Source organism: Dermacentor variabilis, chromosome 4, assembly GCF_050947875.1.
Source record: "Dermacentor variabilis isolate Ectoservices chromosome 4, ASM5094787v1, whole genome shotgun sequence".
In the NCBI taxonomy this organism is placed as follows: Eukaryota; Metazoa; Arthropoda; class Arachnida; order Ixodida; family Ixodidae; genus Dermacentor; species Dermacentor variabilis.
Window position 1 is genome coordinate 42,636,284 of NC_134571.1, and position 21,012 is coordinate 42,657,295.

General features: G+C 47.9%; 2 protein-coding genes across 2 annotated transcripts in view; both read right to left on the minus strand.

The window, feature by feature from the left end:
- The window catches only part of LOC142579013 (cystinosin-like), a 164,217-nt gene extending 146,992 nt beyond the window's left edge, over positions 1-17,225 (minus strand). Inside the window, exon 1 of the mRNA XM_075688786.1 lies at positions 17,203-17,225. The gene's annotated coding sequence lies outside the window, so the exon portion shown is untranslated. The remainder of the gene's footprint in view (positions 1-17,202) is intronic.
- On the minus strand, positions 14,681-16,383 carry LOC142577738 (uncharacterized). Its single transcript, XM_075687191.1, has 2 exons — positions 15,709-16,383; positions 14,681-15,115 (listed from the first exon to the last, which is right to left on the minus strand). Exons 1-2 carry the CDS (start codon positions 16,333-16,335, stop codon positions 14,726-14,728), a joined length of 1,017 nt encoding a protein of 338 aa, XP_075543306.1. The 5' UTR covers positions 16,336-16,383; the 3' UTR covers positions 14,681-14,725.
- Positions 17,226-21,012: the final 3,787 nt, after the last annotated feature.

Consider the following 21,012-nt stretch of genomic DNA (forward strand, 5'->3'; position numbering starts at 1 on the left):
CCAGAACACCCTTCACAGCCACTCCGTCTCACAGGACAGACAACGTAACCGCCGTGACGTGAGCGTCCGTTGCCATACTTGCCCTTCGGTGTACAGTGAGGAAGCGCAGCGGATGCTACGTGACGCAACAATGAAAGCCTAGAGTGGTAAAGCCTAGAGTGGTCGGTCAGAAATGCGGCTCCTGCTTGAGGGGTCTGTCTAGTTGTTCAACGCAGGCTTCCGTATTAGAAACATCATATAGACACTTCTTCGCTTAAGTAGTAACTACGCCTGGCGCGTGCTACAGTCTCTTAAATATGCGATCTGTAACGCGGATTCTAACAGAGCCTTTCCAACCGCTCCATTTTAGCCCCTTGCCTATAAGCTCTAGAACCGCAAAACGGTCCCTAGGCCTTCTTGGACGATAAGTGTAATTGGATTTAGATTTAGACTGAATTTTGATTGGATTACGCTAGAGTCACATTAAATTGAATAAAACTCTCCGGTTTGGGGATCGCCCTCCGCAACTCGGAAGAGATGGGCTGAAGTGTACACATAATACAAAACAAAATCAAGATACTAATTTTACGAGTATAATTAGGGCGTCTTCGGCAAAATATAGCATGATGTTGCTGAACGACAGCTACTGTGTCTAATAACGATTCAGAATCGCGGAGATACTCCGAGATTTACGCAACATTAAAGCAAAGCTGAGGCAAAATCTACTCACTGCTCAAGTGTCACCGCAGACAGCATGAAGGTGAGTGGTAACTTGGGTCAATTAGGTCAGCCCAATTACCATCGCAGTTGTTGGCCTAGTTATGAGCGGCAAGGAAGTAAAGTCGGTTCAAACTTAGGGCAACTTGCTGTCTGCTCGCTAGGGAAAAAAAATTATTCCGCACTATTCAGCGATTCCCACGTGCCTGAATTCATTCATTGCAACCGCAGCAGACTTTCAAAGTAGACACTGCCAACTTCACAAGAACAACTTATTTTCGATGAACACAACGTCGTCCTCTTCCGCTACAGCACTGCCTGTTGTCACTTCCGAAATGCACACAGAGACTCCGCCACTCTCAGAGTCTGTGTGAGGCGCGAAACTCCATGCATATTACCAAATACCGAAGCCGTGTGATAGTGAAGTTGTTACTGCGTCTATCTACCATCTACATGTAGCCAGAGGCATATCAGTTTGTGCCCGAGTGGCAGTGGTGACGGCAGTGGTGACGAGCAAAGTATTCTTTTATTGCATGCGATTAGCTTTGGTAGAATAGTTCATGCACGTCCTGGTATCTATCTATCTATCTATCTATCTATCTATCTATCTATCTATCTATCTATCTATCTATCTATCTATCTATCTATCTATCTATCTATCTATCTATCTATCTATCTATCTATCTATCTATCTATCTATCTATCTATCTATCTATCTATCTATCTATCTATCTATCTATCTATCTATCTATCTATCTATCTATCTATCTATCTATCTATCTATCTATCTATCTATCTATCTATGTTGGGACCTAACCGGTTTTTTTCCCGCATACTTGGGTCACTGGGTATCTGCCACTGTTCAGTAAGCATCCTCGATGGCAACTTGGGTCACTGGACGTGTGCCATTGGTTAAGTGCCGCTTTTCAATGAAGGGGTACGCGAGAGAGGAGCCCGGCTGCAGTACACGCCTCAGCCGTGACGCGTTTCGCGGGTGGCAATACGGTGCGTCGCTATGCGTAGGTTCAACGCTAATCGCATTAACGTCGACAGTCATCATGAGACGGCTCCAGCCGGAATTTTTTCTTCGCTCTCTGGCGAAAGTAAAACTCATAATGATGAGGCAACCTTACGACGATGACACAATAGCGTCGACGTCCGACGTTACCGGAAGACGCGACGGAGGGGCCCAGAGAAGCCAGTTTCGAGCCCGTAACTGCTGTCGCAGTGACACGTATACAAAGCTAAAGTGCCCGGGTCACGCACAGCCCGTATAACTTTAAGGCGCCTCCCGACGAGAATCGAGTCGCGGTACGTAGCTTCAGTTCCCAGTGAGCTGGGATCACTGAAAGAACGAGGGATGCGATAAGGGAAAATGGGGAGTGCGCAGGCGAATATATTTCGAACCGATCCGCTAGAACCTGCAGGATTACGCGTGCCGGGAAGGAGTTTGAGCACGCGGCTTAGAAGAGCACAGATTTTTTTTTTTTTTTACTGACATGGGGGGTCGCGATTAGTTGCGCGGCGCGTCGAGGTGACGGTTTTATTTTCCGGAGACGTGCGCAGGGGAATGGCACGCACGCGATAAGAAATACGATTGTGCGCCTTTGGCCTAAAGAAGAAAGCGAGGCGATAAAAGGCTTGACTGCAGAAAGATTTCGATAAGACCCTGTTCTCCCGCCATACAACTCGTGCAAGAATTTATTTTGAGAGCGGAGAGAAAGTAAAGTGAAGCATTTAATTTTAAAATTTATAGACAATCTATAGGCACAATTTTTTTGAGATTGAAATCAATTTTTAAACCATCTATTCCCTTTGAAAATCAGTTGAGACAACCTGCAGACTGTCCACAGACTCTTGTGGACTGTTTTCCTTCTTTAATAATAATAATAATAATAATAATAATAATAATAATAATAATAATAATAATAATAATAATAATAATAATAATAATAATAATAATAATAATAATAATTGATGTCCACTGCGGGACGAAGGCCTCTCTCTCCCTGCGATCTCTAATTACCCCTGTTCTGTGCCAACCGATTCCAACTAGCACCTGCGAATTTCTTAATTTCATCACCCCACCTAGTTTTCTGCTGTCCTCGACTGCGCTTCCCTTCCCTTGGCGCCCATTCTGTAACTTTAATGGTCCACCGGTTACCTAACCTATGCATTACATGACCTGCTCAGCTCTATTTTTTTTCTCTTTATGTCAATTAGAATATCGGCTATTCCCGTTTCCTATCTGACCCACGCCGCTCTCTTCCTGTCTCTTCATTCTCAGCATTATCCGTTCCACAGCTCTTTAATTGCGTGGTTCTTAACTTGTTTTCGAGCTTCTTTGTAAGTCTCCAAGTTTCTGTCCCATGTGTTAGCACCTGTAGAATGCATTGATTGTACACCTTTCTTTTCAATGATAGTGGTAAGCTTCCAGTCGGGATCTGTCAATGTCTGCCGTATGCGCTCCAACCTATTTTTATTCTTTTTATAGATATGTATATTAAGCTATATGTAATGACTTCAAAGTGCTTGTAAACAAAAGTTAACAAGTTGTTTTTTATTTCCCGGTGTACTTGTGATATACAGGCCGTTTCATCTTGGTCCGTTCCACGCCTTAAAAAATCAGCGCGTGTATTACGAAAAAGCAACCAACTTAGTGTTGTTCATCGTCATCTTTAGCATCTCAAAGTAATTTTTTTTCTTATGAGCTTAAATCAATATATCAACAATAATTAACCTATTTTTATGGTTTCGTCTTGCATGAAAAAAAATTCTAAATTTTGCAGTTGTAAAGTCTATTGAGAAATCTCCAAATAATTTGACTCCGGCTTGATCGCTGCTGTAGTTAGTTCCTCCGCGCTACAAAGAAAACACGTGAGATTTGAAAAAAAATACCACATGGACCAACGCGGAGGTATCCAAAAGAAGTGATTTCGTCATTTATCTTCTTGTCAGCGAGTTTCTTTTTACGACATCCCAATGAGGCGACTCGTAAGAAATTGTTCAAGTACCTCATTGATGCTTATTGCCTGTGTGACTGTATACCAAGAATTGCACTGTGCAGGCCAGGTACAATACGTTCTGTAACGGGTTAAAAGAATGTTTTTAGAGCGAGGGGTTAAAACCTTTTATCTAAAAAGAATTAAATGCTGTGGTTTTACATGCCAAAATCACGATATGATAATGAGGCAAGCCATAGTGGGGCACTCCGGGTTAATTTTGACCACCTGGGGCTCTTTAGAGCCCACTCAATGCGGGGTACACGGAAATTTTTTTTGCACTTCACCTCCATGGAAATGCGGCCGCCGCGGCCGGCATTTAACCCGCACCCTCGCGGGCTTAGCCGCGCAACGCCAAAGCCAATGCGCCACCACGGCGGGTGCCTTTTTCTTTAAAATGTCACATCGGTATCTTGCCAATAAAAACACGGTTAAAAGATACGGTTTGTATGTTCCATGGGTCACACATTGTTTAAAAGTGGGGCTATTGAAAACGTGGTTATGTATTGCTGGGGTGGGGTCTCTTGGGATGCATGACAGAGAGCTCTGGAAAGTAGTTACAGCGAAATCTCCATAGAATTAGTTATCGCTCGGTTGATAATGACGATGGCCTACCTTATGATCTTGTTATTCTACTGGGCCTCCATAGCACACGGCAAAACTCTGACGGCCGTGCAAAATGCACATGTTGATCTATGCGCGAATACATTCGCGAAACTGTGCCCCGTTTGATCGAAATGCAGAAAGCGGAGATGGATGTACCGGAGCGGGTTGCCAGATAACAACCTTTCTTTCACATGCCAAACTTCTAATAAAACTAAGTCAACTAAGCATAATGCTTCGCATTAAGACATTAGGAGTGTCGGTAAAGGACCCGACCGCCAGAAGGATACTCTGCAGGATTCTGACTGAGCCCGCCTCGAGAAACTTCAACGCTATAATAAATAAACATGGGTCACGACCTTCGACGTAAAGTGCTCGCGGTGAAAGCCCACGCGCACCATCCGATTTTGGGGGCCAGGGGAGGGTTTGCGGTGGGCCCCGTAGTTTATCGGTAATGAAATGAATTTCGCCTCGCTAACAGCCCGCAGCTCGCAGCGTTCCTCGCTCCAGCGCGCCCGCGTCATTTATTTAATCGCAGACAGCTCGCTATAGCGCTTCGCCAAGCGGATAATTTCTTTCGAATTTCACGGCTTCTTTTGCTTCGGATAAGTTCGTTAACTTCTCCGGAACCATACCTTGTTCTCTCGCCGCTTTCTGTATATTTTTTCTTCATAACTTCTTCTCCTGCGTCACAAAGCATTTCGGCGCACATATTTCGGTGCATCTCTCTCGTGCCAGTGCCAGTTGGTTGGCCGCTCGCAACGTGGAGCAATGGCCGCCGTCTTTGACTTCGAGTCCCCTCGCTCAACGCACGCTCCAAGGCGCGCAGCGACCGCTCACGCTTGGGGTCAGGACACCACGAGCTGCACAACGCTTGCGACCGCGCGAGTCTTGCCCCACCACAGTAGGACCACAAATCGCGTCGAAGCAACGAATAAAACCGACGCGCGCCGGATTCGCAGTGGTTCAATCGCGTGTGTGCGAACTACTGTTCTTCACATGCCCTCACTGTGCATGTCGTGGCCTATAGTATGCACCTGCACGTCTTCTTGCGAGGAGCTTGATGCTCCTTGGCCATATCTGGCCCTTGCGTCATTAAACTCTATACGTCATCAATTTATCTTAGTGTCGATGCCGGTAACAGTGCGCACGCAAGATGCGCACGCAACACTGGCACTCGACACTCACGAGCAAGCACGCACACGCGGAAACACGCAACCACATGTGGGTATACACGGATAAACACCGCACACACCCCGAGTTATTTGTCACGTCTCGATATCTGCCGATATCGCCTTGGGAGAAGAAAGATTTAAGACTCTGATACCAGGGGTAGCCGGGGGGGGGGGGGGCTTATGGGGCTCCGGCCCCCACCCTCCCGAAATTTTTAGTGCTGTCGTGCGCCGCCAACAAAAATTACCCCCGGCGCCGAAAATAATGCTGGATTTAGTCTAGAATGACCTTTTCATGCTCGAAAAGACATTTCAGCACGAACATTGCGAAATCGGACTAGATTTAGCGGCAACGCTCATGCACAGGGAGTCACATATCGAAACGCAAGGAGCTCCTCCCGAGCACAAAGTTTCAAGGGCATTTTGATGGCAAGCGGGCTCGTCGTGGCATCTCGCGGAGGCCGCACAATCGACGGAGCGCATGATTTAAATTCTGGAACATTATGGGTATGAAGTTCTCATAAACTGTTGATGGGAACGATTCATTGACATTTCCAAAGTCATGCTTTAGATTTTCAATTCCGTAACATTGTGGGCTTAATGTTGTTACAAACATTTGAAGCCAAAGGTGCGTTGACTTTTCTGAAGTCCTACATCTGACCATACAACGAGACAAGCCAAAGCGACACACTATCAGACAAGTTTACAGAGAGAGAGAGAGAGAGAGAGAGCTAAGCAAATGAGAGAAAGGCAGGGAGGTTAACCAGACTTAAAACGTCCGGTTTGCTATACCCTGCACTAGAGGAAGGGAAAGGGGAAGTAAAGACGGAAAGAAGAGCGTGACAAAAATAAAAGCGTGAGAAAAAAAAGCATGAAAAGGGACGAAATGGGGTCATTAGAGTCTTTCTAATAGGCCACTGTCACGTAGAAAAGTCAACAAAGCCTTGACCGACTTTTGCTGCGACGACAGTTCACGTCGGCATTCCAAAACTGACTGCTCTGAAAGTGGCCTGTCGTCAAGGCGTGCTACCGCGGTCGCTAGTGACAGCCGGTGCGCGCTGTATCGAGAACAGTGGCAAAGCACGTGTTCGATGGTCTCCTCGCCGCCGCAGTGTCTGCAAGCCGCGCTGTCGTCCATACCGACTCGGAAGGCGAAGGATCTTGTGTAGGCGACACTAAGCCACAGTCGGCAAAGTACTGCTGTTTCGAGTCGAGAGAGTCCAGATGGGGGTCGAAGTCGAAGGGATGGGTCCAGTCGGTGTAGACGTGTATGCTTCAAGCTTGGTGTGTTCCATAAACGTTTGATGGCTTCATTTGCAAGCACACGAATTTTAGTTGCAGCGTCTGTTCTTGAGAAGGGAATGGAGTCTTGCAAGCCCTCCTCATGTGCAGATCGTGCTGCTGCGTCGGCATGTTCATTGCCCATTATGCCACAGTGGCTTGGAATCCACTGCAACGTGATGTCGTGTACTTGCTCGACGAGGTGGTGAAGCAGCAGTCTGATTTCTAGAATTAGTTGTTCGTGGGGTCCTCGGCGTAAGGCAGAAACCAAACAATGAAGAGCAGCTTTGGAGTCAGTGAACACGCTCAATTTCTTGGGTAGTTCTTCAGAAATTACACGAAGTGCACAACGAATAGCAGCAAGCTCTGCGGCAGTCGATGTAGTCTGCTCAGATAGTCGAATCTTTATGGTGGAAGGTTTTGTAGGAAAGATCACCGATCCTGCAGGCCCATTCACCGTGATTGAAGCGTCAGTATATAGATGATGATGCTCGTTGTACGTCTCGTACAGCAAGAGCAGTGAAAGCTGCTTGAGTGCTGGAGACGAGGTTGTGCTTTTGTTCGTATTCCTGGTACCATTAGTCGAACCTTTGCTTGAGCCAAGCACCATGATGGAAACGGAACTTTCGCTGGAGCTGTATAACCTGATGGAAGGTATGCACAGTAAGGCAGGACTGTTTCACAAAAGGAAGCACGTGGTAGATCCTCTGGCAGTGAGGCTAGATGATGGGCAGGGGCTCGAGCAAGGTGTCTTACGTGTGCTCTGAGCGCTTGCATGACTATATGGGTCTTGGCTGGGAAATCGTGTGCAATGGCAATTGTTTCAGCCGTTGACGAACACCGCGGCAATCCAAGACACACTCTAAGTGCCTGGGCCTGGACCCTTTCGAGTGTACGGATATTACTTCTGCAGGTGTTGGTCAGCACAGGCAAACTGTATCGCAAATACCCAGGAAAGAGCGTCTTGTACAGTTGCACCATTGCATGTACTGAAGTACCCCAGACATTTCCTCGAAGAAACTTAAACACATTAGAGATATCCGCCAGGTGCTCCTTTAGGTAGACCACATGAGGACTCCAGCAGAGGTCACGATCAATGATTACGCCGAAATAGACGAAGCGTTGTGGTGGTTCATTTGTGGCAGTATGTCACAGAAAAGAATATCAACATTTTTCTTTCACCTGCGCCAAAGCATCCATGTCAAGGTACTAAAGCCACCCAAGGTAACTACGTTCTTATTTATTTTCCTACTTTCACTTTCATTCCTGAGAACACATTGAGCCTCTTCATTTTTTTTTTTTTTTGTTCTCGCTACCCGCGGGCTGCCGGAACCAGCCAGAGCGCATGCGTTTTTCTCGTGTTCCCCCGATCCCCGCGCAGCGCACTTCGATGCGCGTTCGTTTTTCTCTGACCGAGTGGATTATCGTCTGGCATAGTTTTGGATGCTTTCTGGCTAGCAGACGAAAAAAAGAAACAAATGCATGGCCACTCGCCTCCATCACTGCGGGGACTCGACGGACTGCAACGCGTTAGCTTGAGCGGAATTTCTCCCGAGATTAGGATACGATACCGCGCAGCATGCCTGTGGTTATCTGTGGACCAATCGTCTCGCGTTTTCTTCGATATTCCCTAGGTAGACGCATTAGGCGCCCAAAGTAGGCATTCGGTGATAGTCAACATGCCTTCCTTGCGTTTTTTTTCCATTCATTTCGATGCCCCCACCCTACAAAAGAAAAAAATACATTGTTGCGGCGCAGCAAATTGTCGCATGGTGAAAGTTTGATTTTGTTGCTTCTTTTGTGGAAAGTAATGGGCCAAGGGACGCGTCAACTGGTGGATACTCATTGTATTATTGTGGTAGCAATCATGTGGACCCTCCAAACGCATTCCTACCGTCGCCGTCGCCCTCATGTTCCGTATAAAGTCCAAGGGCGAAAACATCGTGACCGCGTGCCGCATGCTGCATGTCCGAGTGAAAGCATAAGGGGGGGTGGGGTGGCATGGGTTTGCCGACGATGGGGTGGCTCATTCTTGTGTGCGCAAGGGATAAAAACAGGGAGGAAGCTCGCCGCCTCCTGTCGCGCGCGATACATCAAAGGGAGTCGAAGGAGGGGGGGAGGGCTGTGATCTGTGAATCTGTGGTTGCGCAACATGTTTATTTGCCTTGTTTGACGTATTTTATATAGTGCCTTTTTCTTAGATACGTAGATTTATTGGAGACTTATAGTTATACTGAAATATCTTGTTGCGAGGTTTTGTGTATACGTGCAGTGAACTTTGTTTCCAGTGACACTTTTTTGCCTTCTATCAAGCTGTATCTTTCCATTTGCATATTGCATTGAATCTTCGCATTTCTAATGCACGAGGGTGAGTGAAATGAAAGTGAGCCAACCCATCCCGCCCAACAATGGTTCGGTTTATTATCTGCGAGGCATGCACATAGCACAGAGGCATCTCTCGTTTACGAAAGTGACACACAGGTGTGAGGATAAAAGTTCTTTAATGCTCTTGTACATTGGGTTGAACTTAGTTTCGTGGCATAATGGACACTCCGAAAGTGTCACAGCATGTTGTCGTGCGGTTTTTTACAGCTGAAGATGTTTCGGAAAAAGAAATTAGTCGCCGTGTGGCTGACGTGTACGTTGAACATTGCATTTCATTGGCCACTGTGAAGCGTTGTAGCAAACGGTTCCAAGAAGGACGTGAAAGTTGCGAAGACGATCCAAGACCGTGCCAAAGCCACTGTGCAATCAACCCAACACAATTGCAAAGGCTAATTAGAAAAGAACGGAGGATAAGCATTGGTGAATTGGCAGGGCGTGTGAACATCCGTCATGGTTCGGGTCACACCATAATTCATGAACATCTCGGTTATCGGCTCTTGTGTGCGCAACGGGTGCCCAAGATTTTGAACCACGGCCAGAAGACGGAGAGGTTCGGCGCTGCCTTGACTCATCTAATCCTCTATCACAATGCGGGGGACGACTTTTGTCTCCAATTGTGACCGGGAACGAATCATGGTGCCACTACTACGAGCCTGAAAGGCGACGGCAAAGCTTACAGAGGAAGCATTTCAATTCATAACCCCCAAGAAAAGCAAAGGCCGTCAATTTCTGCCGAAAAGGTGTTGACTTCTTTTTGGTCATCAGGATCGAATTTCCTAAACCTAGAGAGACTCAATCGTTTCGGTTATTGTAAAACGCCGGATCGGCTGCGTATCGCAATCAAAAACAAATGACGTGGAAATTGAGGAATGGGGTCATCTTGCTCCACATTGTCCGTCCCCACGTCGCTGATGTCGTGAACATAAAACTGGCAAAGTTCAAGTGGGAAACGCTGCAACATTCGCCATACAGCCGAGACCTGTCGCCTTGTGACTTCCACATTTTGGAGCATTTGAAAAAAGAAAAACAGCTAGAAGGAACCAGAATTGTGTCGGACGATGACGTGAAAGAGTCAGTTACAGACTTTTTTTTTTTAAGGCAGCAACCCAAGGAATCTTATGAGACGGGAATCACGCGGCTCGTTAGTCAGTGGGTCAAACGTCTAAATGCTTATGGAGACTACTTTTAAACGAAGTACGCCGTTAGTTATATATTCGCATTGGCTGACTTTCATTTGACTCGCCCTCGTACGTTTCGCAGAACTCCTTGTTTTTATATTTATTTCATTTATTCCATACTGATAGCCTGGGTGCCAGGCCTTAACCAGGAGTGAGCATACATAACTTTTTTGGCAAAATATTTGCAACATATAACATCACAAAGACATGGTGAAAAAATAGAAAAGTAACTGAACAAAGAAAGAAAGCAGAAATAAACATGGCATTATCTATAATGAAGTGCATCATTATACAACCAACACAATACGAAAAAAAATCAGGTTTGGTGCCTGAGCCAATTTATAAATAATTCGACTGTTTCACATTTTACATCAGCTGGTAGACAATTCCATTCACGGGTTGTTGTCGGAAAAATTAATTTTTGAACGTATCAGTGGAATTTATAAAATCTGCAACTTTCTTAGAGTGACAAAGGCGCATTGTACATTCTGACGATGGTTTTATATACGATGCCTTATCAATTCCAATTTTGTCATAAAAAACTAAACAAAAAAATTTCAGCCTTTCCGCGCTGCTTCTTCGTAGCCCTTGAAGTTCCGCTTTTTGTAAGACATGTGCTCTCTGTTGCGACTATAATTTCGGTGAAATTACTCACAACACACAACCGATGACAGCTGCTCCTGCGCAATGCATTCTAACAAAGGACAGTGTCATTGAGATTTTTCCCTGGTCTTTGCATATGTACAAAAATGTAAACAAAGTTCTTGAACGACAGAGATAGAGAGATGGAAATGAGAGAAAAGCACGGAGGTTAACAAAGTTTCATTAAAATATTCGTCCTCAACTTGTTCATTTCATGACCTTTACATGTTTCATAACAGCGGCATGCACTGCTTTGCTGGTTTCAAACTAATATAGTTCTAAAGTTTGTGTGATATTTTCTTTACGTATTAACTAGACAGAAAGCATGAAAGCATTGATATCAGTTATTTCGGGAACAATTTTTTAGACATACGAGTATACTATTTTATGAAAAAATACATATTTTACTCCTCTAGCTGGACAGTGCGTAGCGTTCAACTATTCGTTTGCCGCATCTTTCGCAATGGCAATGCAGTTATTATTATTAATGTATTTGATCCGTCGACAAAGCCTATGAGGAGGAGGCGGAGCCGGACCGTGAGCCCCCCCCCCCCCCCCCCCCCCCGAACGAAATTTCTGGCTACGCCACTGTCTGATACAACTTACTCGGCAATACTTTTACACCCTTTCGGGGGTTATCTTGTCCCCAAACAACCACCTCATCTACACTCTTAAAGAAGTTTGCACCACTTAAGGGTTATCTTGTCCCATGACGATAATCGTCATCTGTTTTGCCCGCATTTCCTTTCTTTAACGCAGCGATCCCGGTACTTCCAAGTCACGAACGGCTTGCGCGTTATCAGCGTGACACAGTATTCTCGACAGGAAAGTAGCGAGCGCTGAGCCTTCAACAAAGAAAACGCAAGCAAGGCAGATAACGATTATCGTTGTGCGACAAGATAAGCCCCAAAGGGTGCAAACATTTTTCAGAGTGTACACTCTAAGAAAAGTTTACACCCTTTGGGCCGCACAACGATAATCGTCATCTGTCTTGCCCGCATATCCTTTCTTGAAAACGCTGCGCTCGTTACTTTCCTGTCGAGAATGCTATGTCATGCTGATAACGCGCAAGCCGTTCGTGACTTGGAAGTGCCGGGATCGCTGTGTTAAAGAAAATGCGGCCAGTACGGATGACGATTATTGTTGCGGGACAGGTAAGCAATTAAGCCCCAAAGGGTGTGCGCTTTTTAAAGAGTGTATCTTGCGTACGCTTCCTTAATTTAACACTTTACATTCGCTGCTTTCTTGTCAAGAGTGCTATGTCATGCTGATAACGCGTATGTCGTTCGTGACCTGACAGTAGCAGAAGCGCAGCGTCGAAGAAAGTGCGCGAAATATGCATGGCGACGATTGTTGGGGTATAACGCAAGCCCCGAAGGGGGCAACTTTTTCCTCCTGAGACTGTTGTGCTCAGTCGTAGGAAGCATATTGCTGTGCGAGAATCTGATGAGTACAAAGTATCGTTAGAAAATACTCCCCCCCCCCCTCCGAAAAGAAACAGAAGATAAAACTATTTCGGTAGCACGTAATTTGGCCTTACCGTTACTATGCGGAACGCGGTTATTTTTCAGCAGCACCCAACAGCTGTTGTTCTGGAGTGTAGCCGCAGCGCGCTACACTTGAAGGTTATCGCGCAAACTTCAAATCGACGAGCTATCCACACTACAAGGCCGCCACTGACCTCGTATCCGAACGTGGCCGAAACAGGAGTCGCTTGTCTAGCGCATATTTTTTTCTCTCCCTTCCGTGGAGCAAATATCGCTCCCGCGGCATTGTAGCTGATGCTGTTGCAGCCTGAAAACGTGGCTTTATGTGTACCTGTGTAGCTGACCGTTGTTGCTGTTGCTTTCAACGTGTGTCAAGTACTCACCAGGGGCAATTGGCCAAGGTTCGTCATGAGAACATTATGGAATGCCTTCCTTCCCGCTAGCCTAACGGTCTGTGTTAACCATGTTTAAATGATAATAAAGAAACGTACTAAAAGAAAATAATTACAAAGTGATCACGCCAAATTTAGTGAAGCCGCTAGAGGAAAAGAAAATGCAAATCAAATGCTCACAATGAGGAAGAAGGCCTGGCTGCAGCAATGATAGTTTCACGCACCCGTATCACATACATACTTTCCGCTGTTCTCCATAGCTCCTTCTTCTTTTTCTTGGTTCTGGTTTCGTTTGTCTTTGCGATTCAAGCACTCTTTCTACCGCTTTGAATGGAACCACTTGTATAGAGAGCTAACCTTGACCCGTTCCGCGATCATTTACTAGTACACATGTAATCTGATCATCACAATGTGAATTCGTTCTGCGTATTTCATATTTCCGTTCCTTGGACTGAAATTGTCTCCAGCTTTCTCTTAATTCAGCACTGAACTTCATATACATCGTACTGTGTACGCAGTCTGCTCTTCGTCCATGACAATAGCGTCGCTAAGTCAACAGTTACGATACGCGGTGAATAAATGGACCAATGTGCTGAATGTCAAGACTGTAGGATGCCACTTCGAGCATTCTTTTTTCGAGCCTTCGTAATTGGAGTAATCAAATTTCTATTTAGTGCATAGTCAGTTGTGCCACGTTTCATGAAAAGAATTGAATTAAAGGATACAAGCGCGTGCACAATTTCATTGTTGACTCTAAGCTTTACGAAGAAGATAAAACTATCGTTTCGCCACTATGAACTGAATATGCCATGCCTAGCAATCCGTCGAACATAGCACTGCCTTCAATAATAGGATCGTGTGTGGCCAATATGTGCAGCAGACATAAGCGAAATTAAGCCACCTAAAGCAAGCGGAGGTTAATTTACCCGCAACACAATGCACGTTTTTCCCTCCTGCCACTGCGGCACAGGACTGGGAACACTAGTCGTGTGTACACAAATACGTACACATCTTGACTGAACACTATTATTCAAGGAGGTAGTTTGGTCTTGGCTAAGCGTTTCCAAAATGTTCGCACTCCGAAATCTCATTGTGCATTCGCGTCGAAGCAAGGGAAGTAGGTGAAAGCCAGATATTTCGCTCGCGCCGTTGCACAGGGGTCGGATCAAGAAAAGGATGCACCTCTCCTTTGGCGCTGCAAAAAGAAAGCGAAATTATTTCGGTGGTCCACCTCCCTTGGTGACAGCTTTTTACACGTTCATCGCCGACCCACCTGATACATTCAGGGATTGTTCGACTTAACAGGAGCTGCCCACAATTTTTACACACGGTAGGTCAGGCGCGCCGTGCGCTATCAGTCTTACCCACAACAGTTGCAACCATGGCCTTTCTAGTCATCATACAAGAAAAGCAGAGGCGATTAGCCGGAAAAAAACTACAATAAACCTCTCAAAATTCCTTTAGCTAATCCCCATTGATGTTTCCAAATGTTCCGCGCGAACTCGCCATAACTCTTCGTGAATTCCGAATAATCTGTGCAGCCGCTCATACCGCAGCATCCCAGGAAACAATTACGACTGTGAGAAAAGATTGAAAAACAGAGAAAGAAATATGGGCAAGTAAACATTGATCCATCTCCAGGTGTAGAACCACGGTCTTTGAATAATAATAATAATAATAATAATAATAATAATAATAATAATAATAATAATAATAATAATAATAATAATAATAATAATAATAATAATAATAATAATAAAGATTCTTTGGAGCCGCATATTCATCGGTTCGAGCGCGTATATTACACAAAAAGAGACAACACGAAATCAAAGCACAGCTGAGCAACGACTGCGGGGCGAGCACCAGGGCGCAGAGCGCGCCCCGGGCTCAGGATTCTCGAGACTCGGTCGTGTGGACCGCGGCCGACCCGGCGGCCCCGAGCTTGCGGCGGCGCCTGTCGACGACGCCGTGGTAGAGCGCCACCAGTCCGAGCAGGACGCAGAAGCCTACCAGCGTGAGCCAGGCCGCCGAATCGGCGCGAAGCGCGCGCAGGACGCTCGGCGACCTGGCGTCGGCGCGAACGCGCAGGTCGTCGGGCGTCGCGTCGGGCACGCACACGCCGTCCACGTCGTGGTAGTCGGCGTCGCACGCGCACAGGCCGTGCTGGCAGTGCGCGTGGCGACCGGGGCAGCGGGCCTGCGAGCAGGGCTCGCCCAGCCGCGCCGTGGGCAGGCAGTGCCACGAGACGCGCATGAAGGACGGCCTGCAGGCGCACACCTGCGAATGCGCGGGGCCGAGCCGGTCGCCAGTCATCTCCGGTGGGAAAAGTGTCCGTGACAATGTGGGAAGACATAAGCCTCGGGCGACCGCGCCTGCCCGCCAGCATAACTGAACGCCTGCGCCGTTGAGGGTACATATACCCTCCGGGAGTTCGAGAGGGCTGTGGTCCTTCGGGGGTTATGTACTGATCGCCAGCCCGTACCCGTATACCGATACTTGCACGATTTTATCGTAAAACGCTCGTTTTATTTTAGATCATCTTTGCAGTTCTGGTATTGGCATCAGTTATCTTGCGATTTTTCATTCGTGTTCCGTTCAGCGCAAAACTCATTTCAGAAGAGCGTAAATACGGTCGCGGAGCGATACTTCAGACCATTAGATATTTCTGAACCACTCGGTTGTTCCGCAGCGCCACTCACACATACGAGCCAATGCATATAATGGCAACCAAAATTTCGGCCGATCTTACGTCAATACCCGATAATTCTTTTTCCTCATTATTTCCAGGTTTCCAAGCTCTCCGAACCCTCCGCCCACCTAGGCCCCACGGGCCGGCCGTTAAAACAAGCGAAAGCTTTCCGCTCGCCCACCTCGTCCTGGCACCAGGAGTCGTTGGCCGCGCACTCGTGGTCGAACACGCACGCGTCGCCCAGCCGCGAGCCGGCGTAGCACACGCCGTGGAACGGGTCGCGCCGCGGGAACGCCTCGAGGCAGCGGCACACCAGGCCCTGGGCCTCGTCGAGCGCGCACGACGAGCGGTCCCGGTGGCAGAAGGTGTGGCGCGCGCACGACTCGACGCCCACCGAGGCCAGCACCGAGTAGTTGGCGCGCATCTGCGTCTGCTCGGCGCCCGTCTCCGGGTCGAGGATCTTGCAGCGCACGACGCCGTCGTGCGGCGACGCGGAGGCGAGGCGCAGCACGGAGTCGCGCACGTAGAAGCCCCGGCCGCGCTCCAGGTAGATGGAGCGCGAGCGCGAGCTCAGCGACACGTTGACGCTGGCGGGGTGCTCGACGCGCCAGCGGAACCGCACGGCGTCTCGGGTCGCGGCCGAGCAGGCGAAGAGCAGCGTCTTGCCCGCGGCGTTCAGCGGCTGCCGCGGGAAGAGGTGGTAGTCGGGCACGCGGCTGATGTCGCCCTGGTACCACTCGCGCGGTTCGTCGCCGGACGCCGTCCACCACGACGCGGCCACCATGACGACTCCGGCGAACGAGCGCATCCTGGTTAGGACCGACGAGGAAGCGACGCTTGCGGCTTGGTTCGCTCTTCTTTCTTCTCCTTCTTCGACGCGTGCTGACTCACGCCAGCGCGAGGTCATCGTCTGTCCGCTTCTTCTTCCACGTGACGTACGATGTCCACCACGGTTACGAACCGCCGTTACAGAACCTTCGAGAAAGTACCGGCTCGCCAGATATGTCACACGGACACAGGGCATCCAGCATAGATAGACTTACCCGTTTGGTTTGCCTCTGTCGCGAGACGCCCCGCTTCGCCTCCCCATACACCGGCTCCAAATACCCGCCCCACACTTTGCAGGCAGTCGACCACTAGATCCAAAACATTGCAATAATTTTGGTGGACTCTATTAACTGAAAACGCTAACACTTGCCCTGCAAAGTTCAGTTACGGCTTATACTGTGGACATGCCGCAGATACGTCTATTAACTTTTTATGCTTGTTGGAACGTAGAAGAAAGGGTCCGAGGTGGGAAACAACCTACGTTCGCAGGGCACTGAACCTCTGCCCAGTTCTGTTGTAAAGCTATTTCGGGCTTCTGAAAAAAAGAAATGTTTTAGCCCTCTTACTGACAAGGCTCAGGCATGGATATTGTAAATAAATGTTTCTTGTCTCTCTATCTCGCTCGCTCTCTGTCTTTCTTGCAGACTGATGAAGCATCAAAACGAAATTCATATAAAATGCTTCTGTTGTACTATAGAACCGCACTTCTCACAGTACCAATAGGAAAAAAAGAACATTTCCAAAGCGCGAAAGTTTATTTCATGTAAAATTCAGACTTTTGTGGCACAATGAAAAAATAAGAACCGCAGGCACGACGTGTACTCTCAACAAAAAGTACGAAACTTACCCGGGCAAGACTGGAGTGGTCCCTGGCTGGCAGGAAGACAGAAAGGGATGTCTCTGAAAAATAAATAAATAATAGATTACGCTTAATAATAACTCAAGAAATCAGCTATAGCTACAGGCTTGGCGTGCTGCGCTTGATAAGCGTGATGGATGGAAGAAGATAAGGGGGAAAAAAGCCATAAATGCGCACCTGCACACACCTACAGGCAAATGCACGCGCAGGCAGTGCGACGAAATCTGTCGGGAGGGCATGTACCGTGCGGGCATGTACGTCGATTTGAGACAGTGACAAAGGAATCGATGTAGCCTGAATGACGATGATGAAGTGACTGAGCCAAGGAACAGCACCTCAAATTTCCGTGGAAAATCCAGTGGTGTCCATCAAGACAATCAGAAGTAGCAATCACGAGATTACGCTGCCGTGTCCCTCCATTAAACCTATATTTACACAGGACTGTTCTGACGCTGTCACCTCTGTGTCCATACTGCCAAGAAACAGAATCACTAGATCATTATTTTTTGGTATGTCGACGATACAAATTGTTAAGAAAAAGACATCTAGAACTTCCGTTCGCAAAATTAGGGTTAATGTTATCACCAGAAATTATACTATCTTTCGGTGCGTCAGTTATAGGGGGCAGCCACAGGGACGTTTTTGATGCCGTTTGCAGTTACATCCAGTCAACAAAATGAATAACTTTTTAACTTTCTCTTGCATTTTGTTCGTTTTTGTATGTTTTCTTATCTCTCTTTCGTTAAATTTCTTTTCTCTCATCGAATAAGTGGCACTTCAAAAGAATAGGTGAACGTTTCAGCACCCAATTCTTGGCCAATCCCCCAGTGTGGGTATGAGCCATAACATGAGGCCATCATCATCATCATCATCAACCAAGCAAGCAAGCCATCCATACTCATATGTTCGTAACACTAATGGGGCCCTACAACGTAAAGCTATTCCAATCTGTTTTCATTCCAATCTTCTGACGTAAATTTATGTAAACACGGACGCAAGCATCGGGCGGTAGCTCGCAGCGTTGCTTGAAAAGCCCTATCAAACGCGCTTCTCGTTTATAGGATGTGACTTTTTTTTTTCAATCCGAATAGCGCTGCCTACATCGAGAAGGTTTTCTTATCTAATTCACTGACAAGAGGCGAGAAGCAAGCTCAATTGGAGAGAATCCGAGCCAGCACAGAGAAAGTAGATAACCGGATGAGGAGGGTGGTGCCGACTCATCAAGGGCATCATCATCACCATCGTCTGCGATTGGTCCGCTTCCCTGTTCTTAATAGCTTGCGATGGCTGGTCTAAAATCGCGGGAGCGTGCAACGGATGGTTAAAAATCCCGCTAAAACAGATCCTCAGCGAATAAGAGTTGGCAGAGCGATGTCGTATACGAGCCAAAATGCCTCGATAACGTTATACTGCCATGTTTTATTATCCGCAAATAAATCCATGCTCCCCGGCAGCCCTGAGTAGCCAGAGCGATTGGTGGGCCGCAAACTCCTATTTGTTTGGGAACGGGGCAGGCTCCAGCTATTCAGAAAGAAATTCAGTTTTGTTGGCATATTATTGCGTCATTAACGCGTACATGTCATTTTGACGGGGTGACTTTCTCGGTCGCGTGACAGACAGGCGAAGTGGGCGGAGCCCGAACAGGTTTGACCAATAGCAATTGGTCAAACGACGCCTTTTGCGCCCTTAGTGCAAAATGCGTCGAATAAGAAATTATTATTTTCCTTTCGTTCGGTCTAATTATGCATAATCAGTGTGTGTGACAGACAGGCGCAGTGGGGGTGGCACGAAATTTCTTTGACCAGTCGTCGAGGGCTGGTTGTAGAATTGGAATAGAAAAGCTTGGACCAGCTTTACGTTACAGTGCCCATTACGTACGTCACTGCTGCTACTGTGGAAACAACTGGTGCGCATTTAGCGACATCCATTACTTCTTATAGCTATACTGACCCGAGGCGACTGCTTGGCAAACCGGTTTCACGTCGGCGTGCTATGCAGACACGGCCAAACATGGTGAGCCTCAACAGTGCGCGCTGTTGTGATAATCGACTCATACTAAGCCGATGACATCGGGTAGGAGAAGGCAAGACCACAGCAATTAGAAGGGACAAGCGCGAATTCGCAACTGGAACAAGTGCAGAGAGAATGTATTGAAAGAAAGGTTTGCATGAGATATACCCTGTATATATATCAAAGATCTCTCTTTCTGTTGCCCAAGCGACCCAGGGTCTTCTCCAATATTACCCGGGTTAAGTTTCATGTTTCTTATTGGAAGTGCACATCATGTCTTCGTCAGGGCCTCCACGAAGACAATGTTGTCAAAACGTCAAACAGTTGTCAAAACGCTTGCTCCAACTTGAGAGGTCCCTTGTTGGACCAAGTGTTGAGGGAATCAGAAACGACATTCCACGCGTCGCGGTACTCCTCGGCACGTGACAAGGCGCGCTTAGTTAATAATACACGTTTTTTTGTGAAAAAAGGCTCTCGTGTAGAGAGCCAGACCGTTTCCTAACACATTTTACTATTGTCGTCGCTGTGTTTGTTAGCTGCTACTTCTTGGCAATCAGTATTACGCTGGCTGCTTGAAATGGGCTGCAAGCACCACCTCTTCGTCATTATAGAGTCAGTAATGAACACAATCGAGGCATCGCCCCAAGTAAGATACAGTGTAGAACCTCGAAGAGCGATGTAAAGTTCAGTGGATAGTCATTATCTTCTGCACGCAGAATAAATTAATGATTGATGCCGTGATCAGTGGGCCGACCGCAATTTACTGAATTAGAGAGAAGGAAGGAAATAATCTTTTTTTCGTTACTGCCTTAAGCCCTGGAGGAGAACGCGCCAAAAAATTCTAATATTTCGTTAGCATACGTTGAAGATGAGACCCTTCACGAAGCCATTTACGAAACCCCCCGAACCCTATGATAATACGGTACGGAAGACCGCGCAAATGACTCGCTATGATGAAGGGCGCAATCTCTATGGCACGCTGCGACGCACTACGCCAAAATGCAAACGTACATGCAATGAAGACGATCGGTTACTAGACAATCTTTCACCAAAGATATTATTAAGGAGAATGAAAACATTCGGCGGAAAGATATTCGGCGTTGTTTCGGTCATGCTTCGTTACGAAGCGGGCGCGTTTGGCGCATGCCCCTGAGAGAGCGGGCTGTCGGCAGAAACGGCCGTGGTCGCACTCAGGTTGCGGGAGTGCAAGTCCCTGAGCGTGTAGCACAGCGTGATCAGGCCCAGAACGACGCCGAACCCGACCAACATCAGCACCGTGGGGCCGTCCGTGCGCATCGGGCCAAAGGCCCGCGCCTGCTGGGGCCGGGTGTCGCGGACGGCGGACACCTCGTCGTCCGGCGCGCACACGCCGTCCACGTCGTCGCTGTGGTCCTGGCAGCCGCAACGGCCGTTCCTGCACGCGGAGTACGGCGCGGCGCACTGGCCCGGCTGGCACGGCTCGCCCAGCCGGGCCACGGACTCGCACCCGCGCCCGACGGGCCTGGTGAGCGGCCTGCAGGCGCACGCCTCGTGCAGACACCAGGAGTTCTCTGGCTCGCATTCGTGGTCGAACACGCACGGCTTCCCGAGCTCGACGGGCGCGAAGCACACGCCGTGGAACCGGTCGCGTCGCGGGAACGCCTCGAGGCAGCGGCACGACAGCCCTTGTGCCTGGTCGAGTGAGCAGGACGCCCTGTCCCGTGGACAGTAGTCGCCCCGCGACGAGCACGACTCGACGCTCACCGAGGCCAGGACCGAGTAGCTGGCGCTCACGGACTCGGCCTCCTT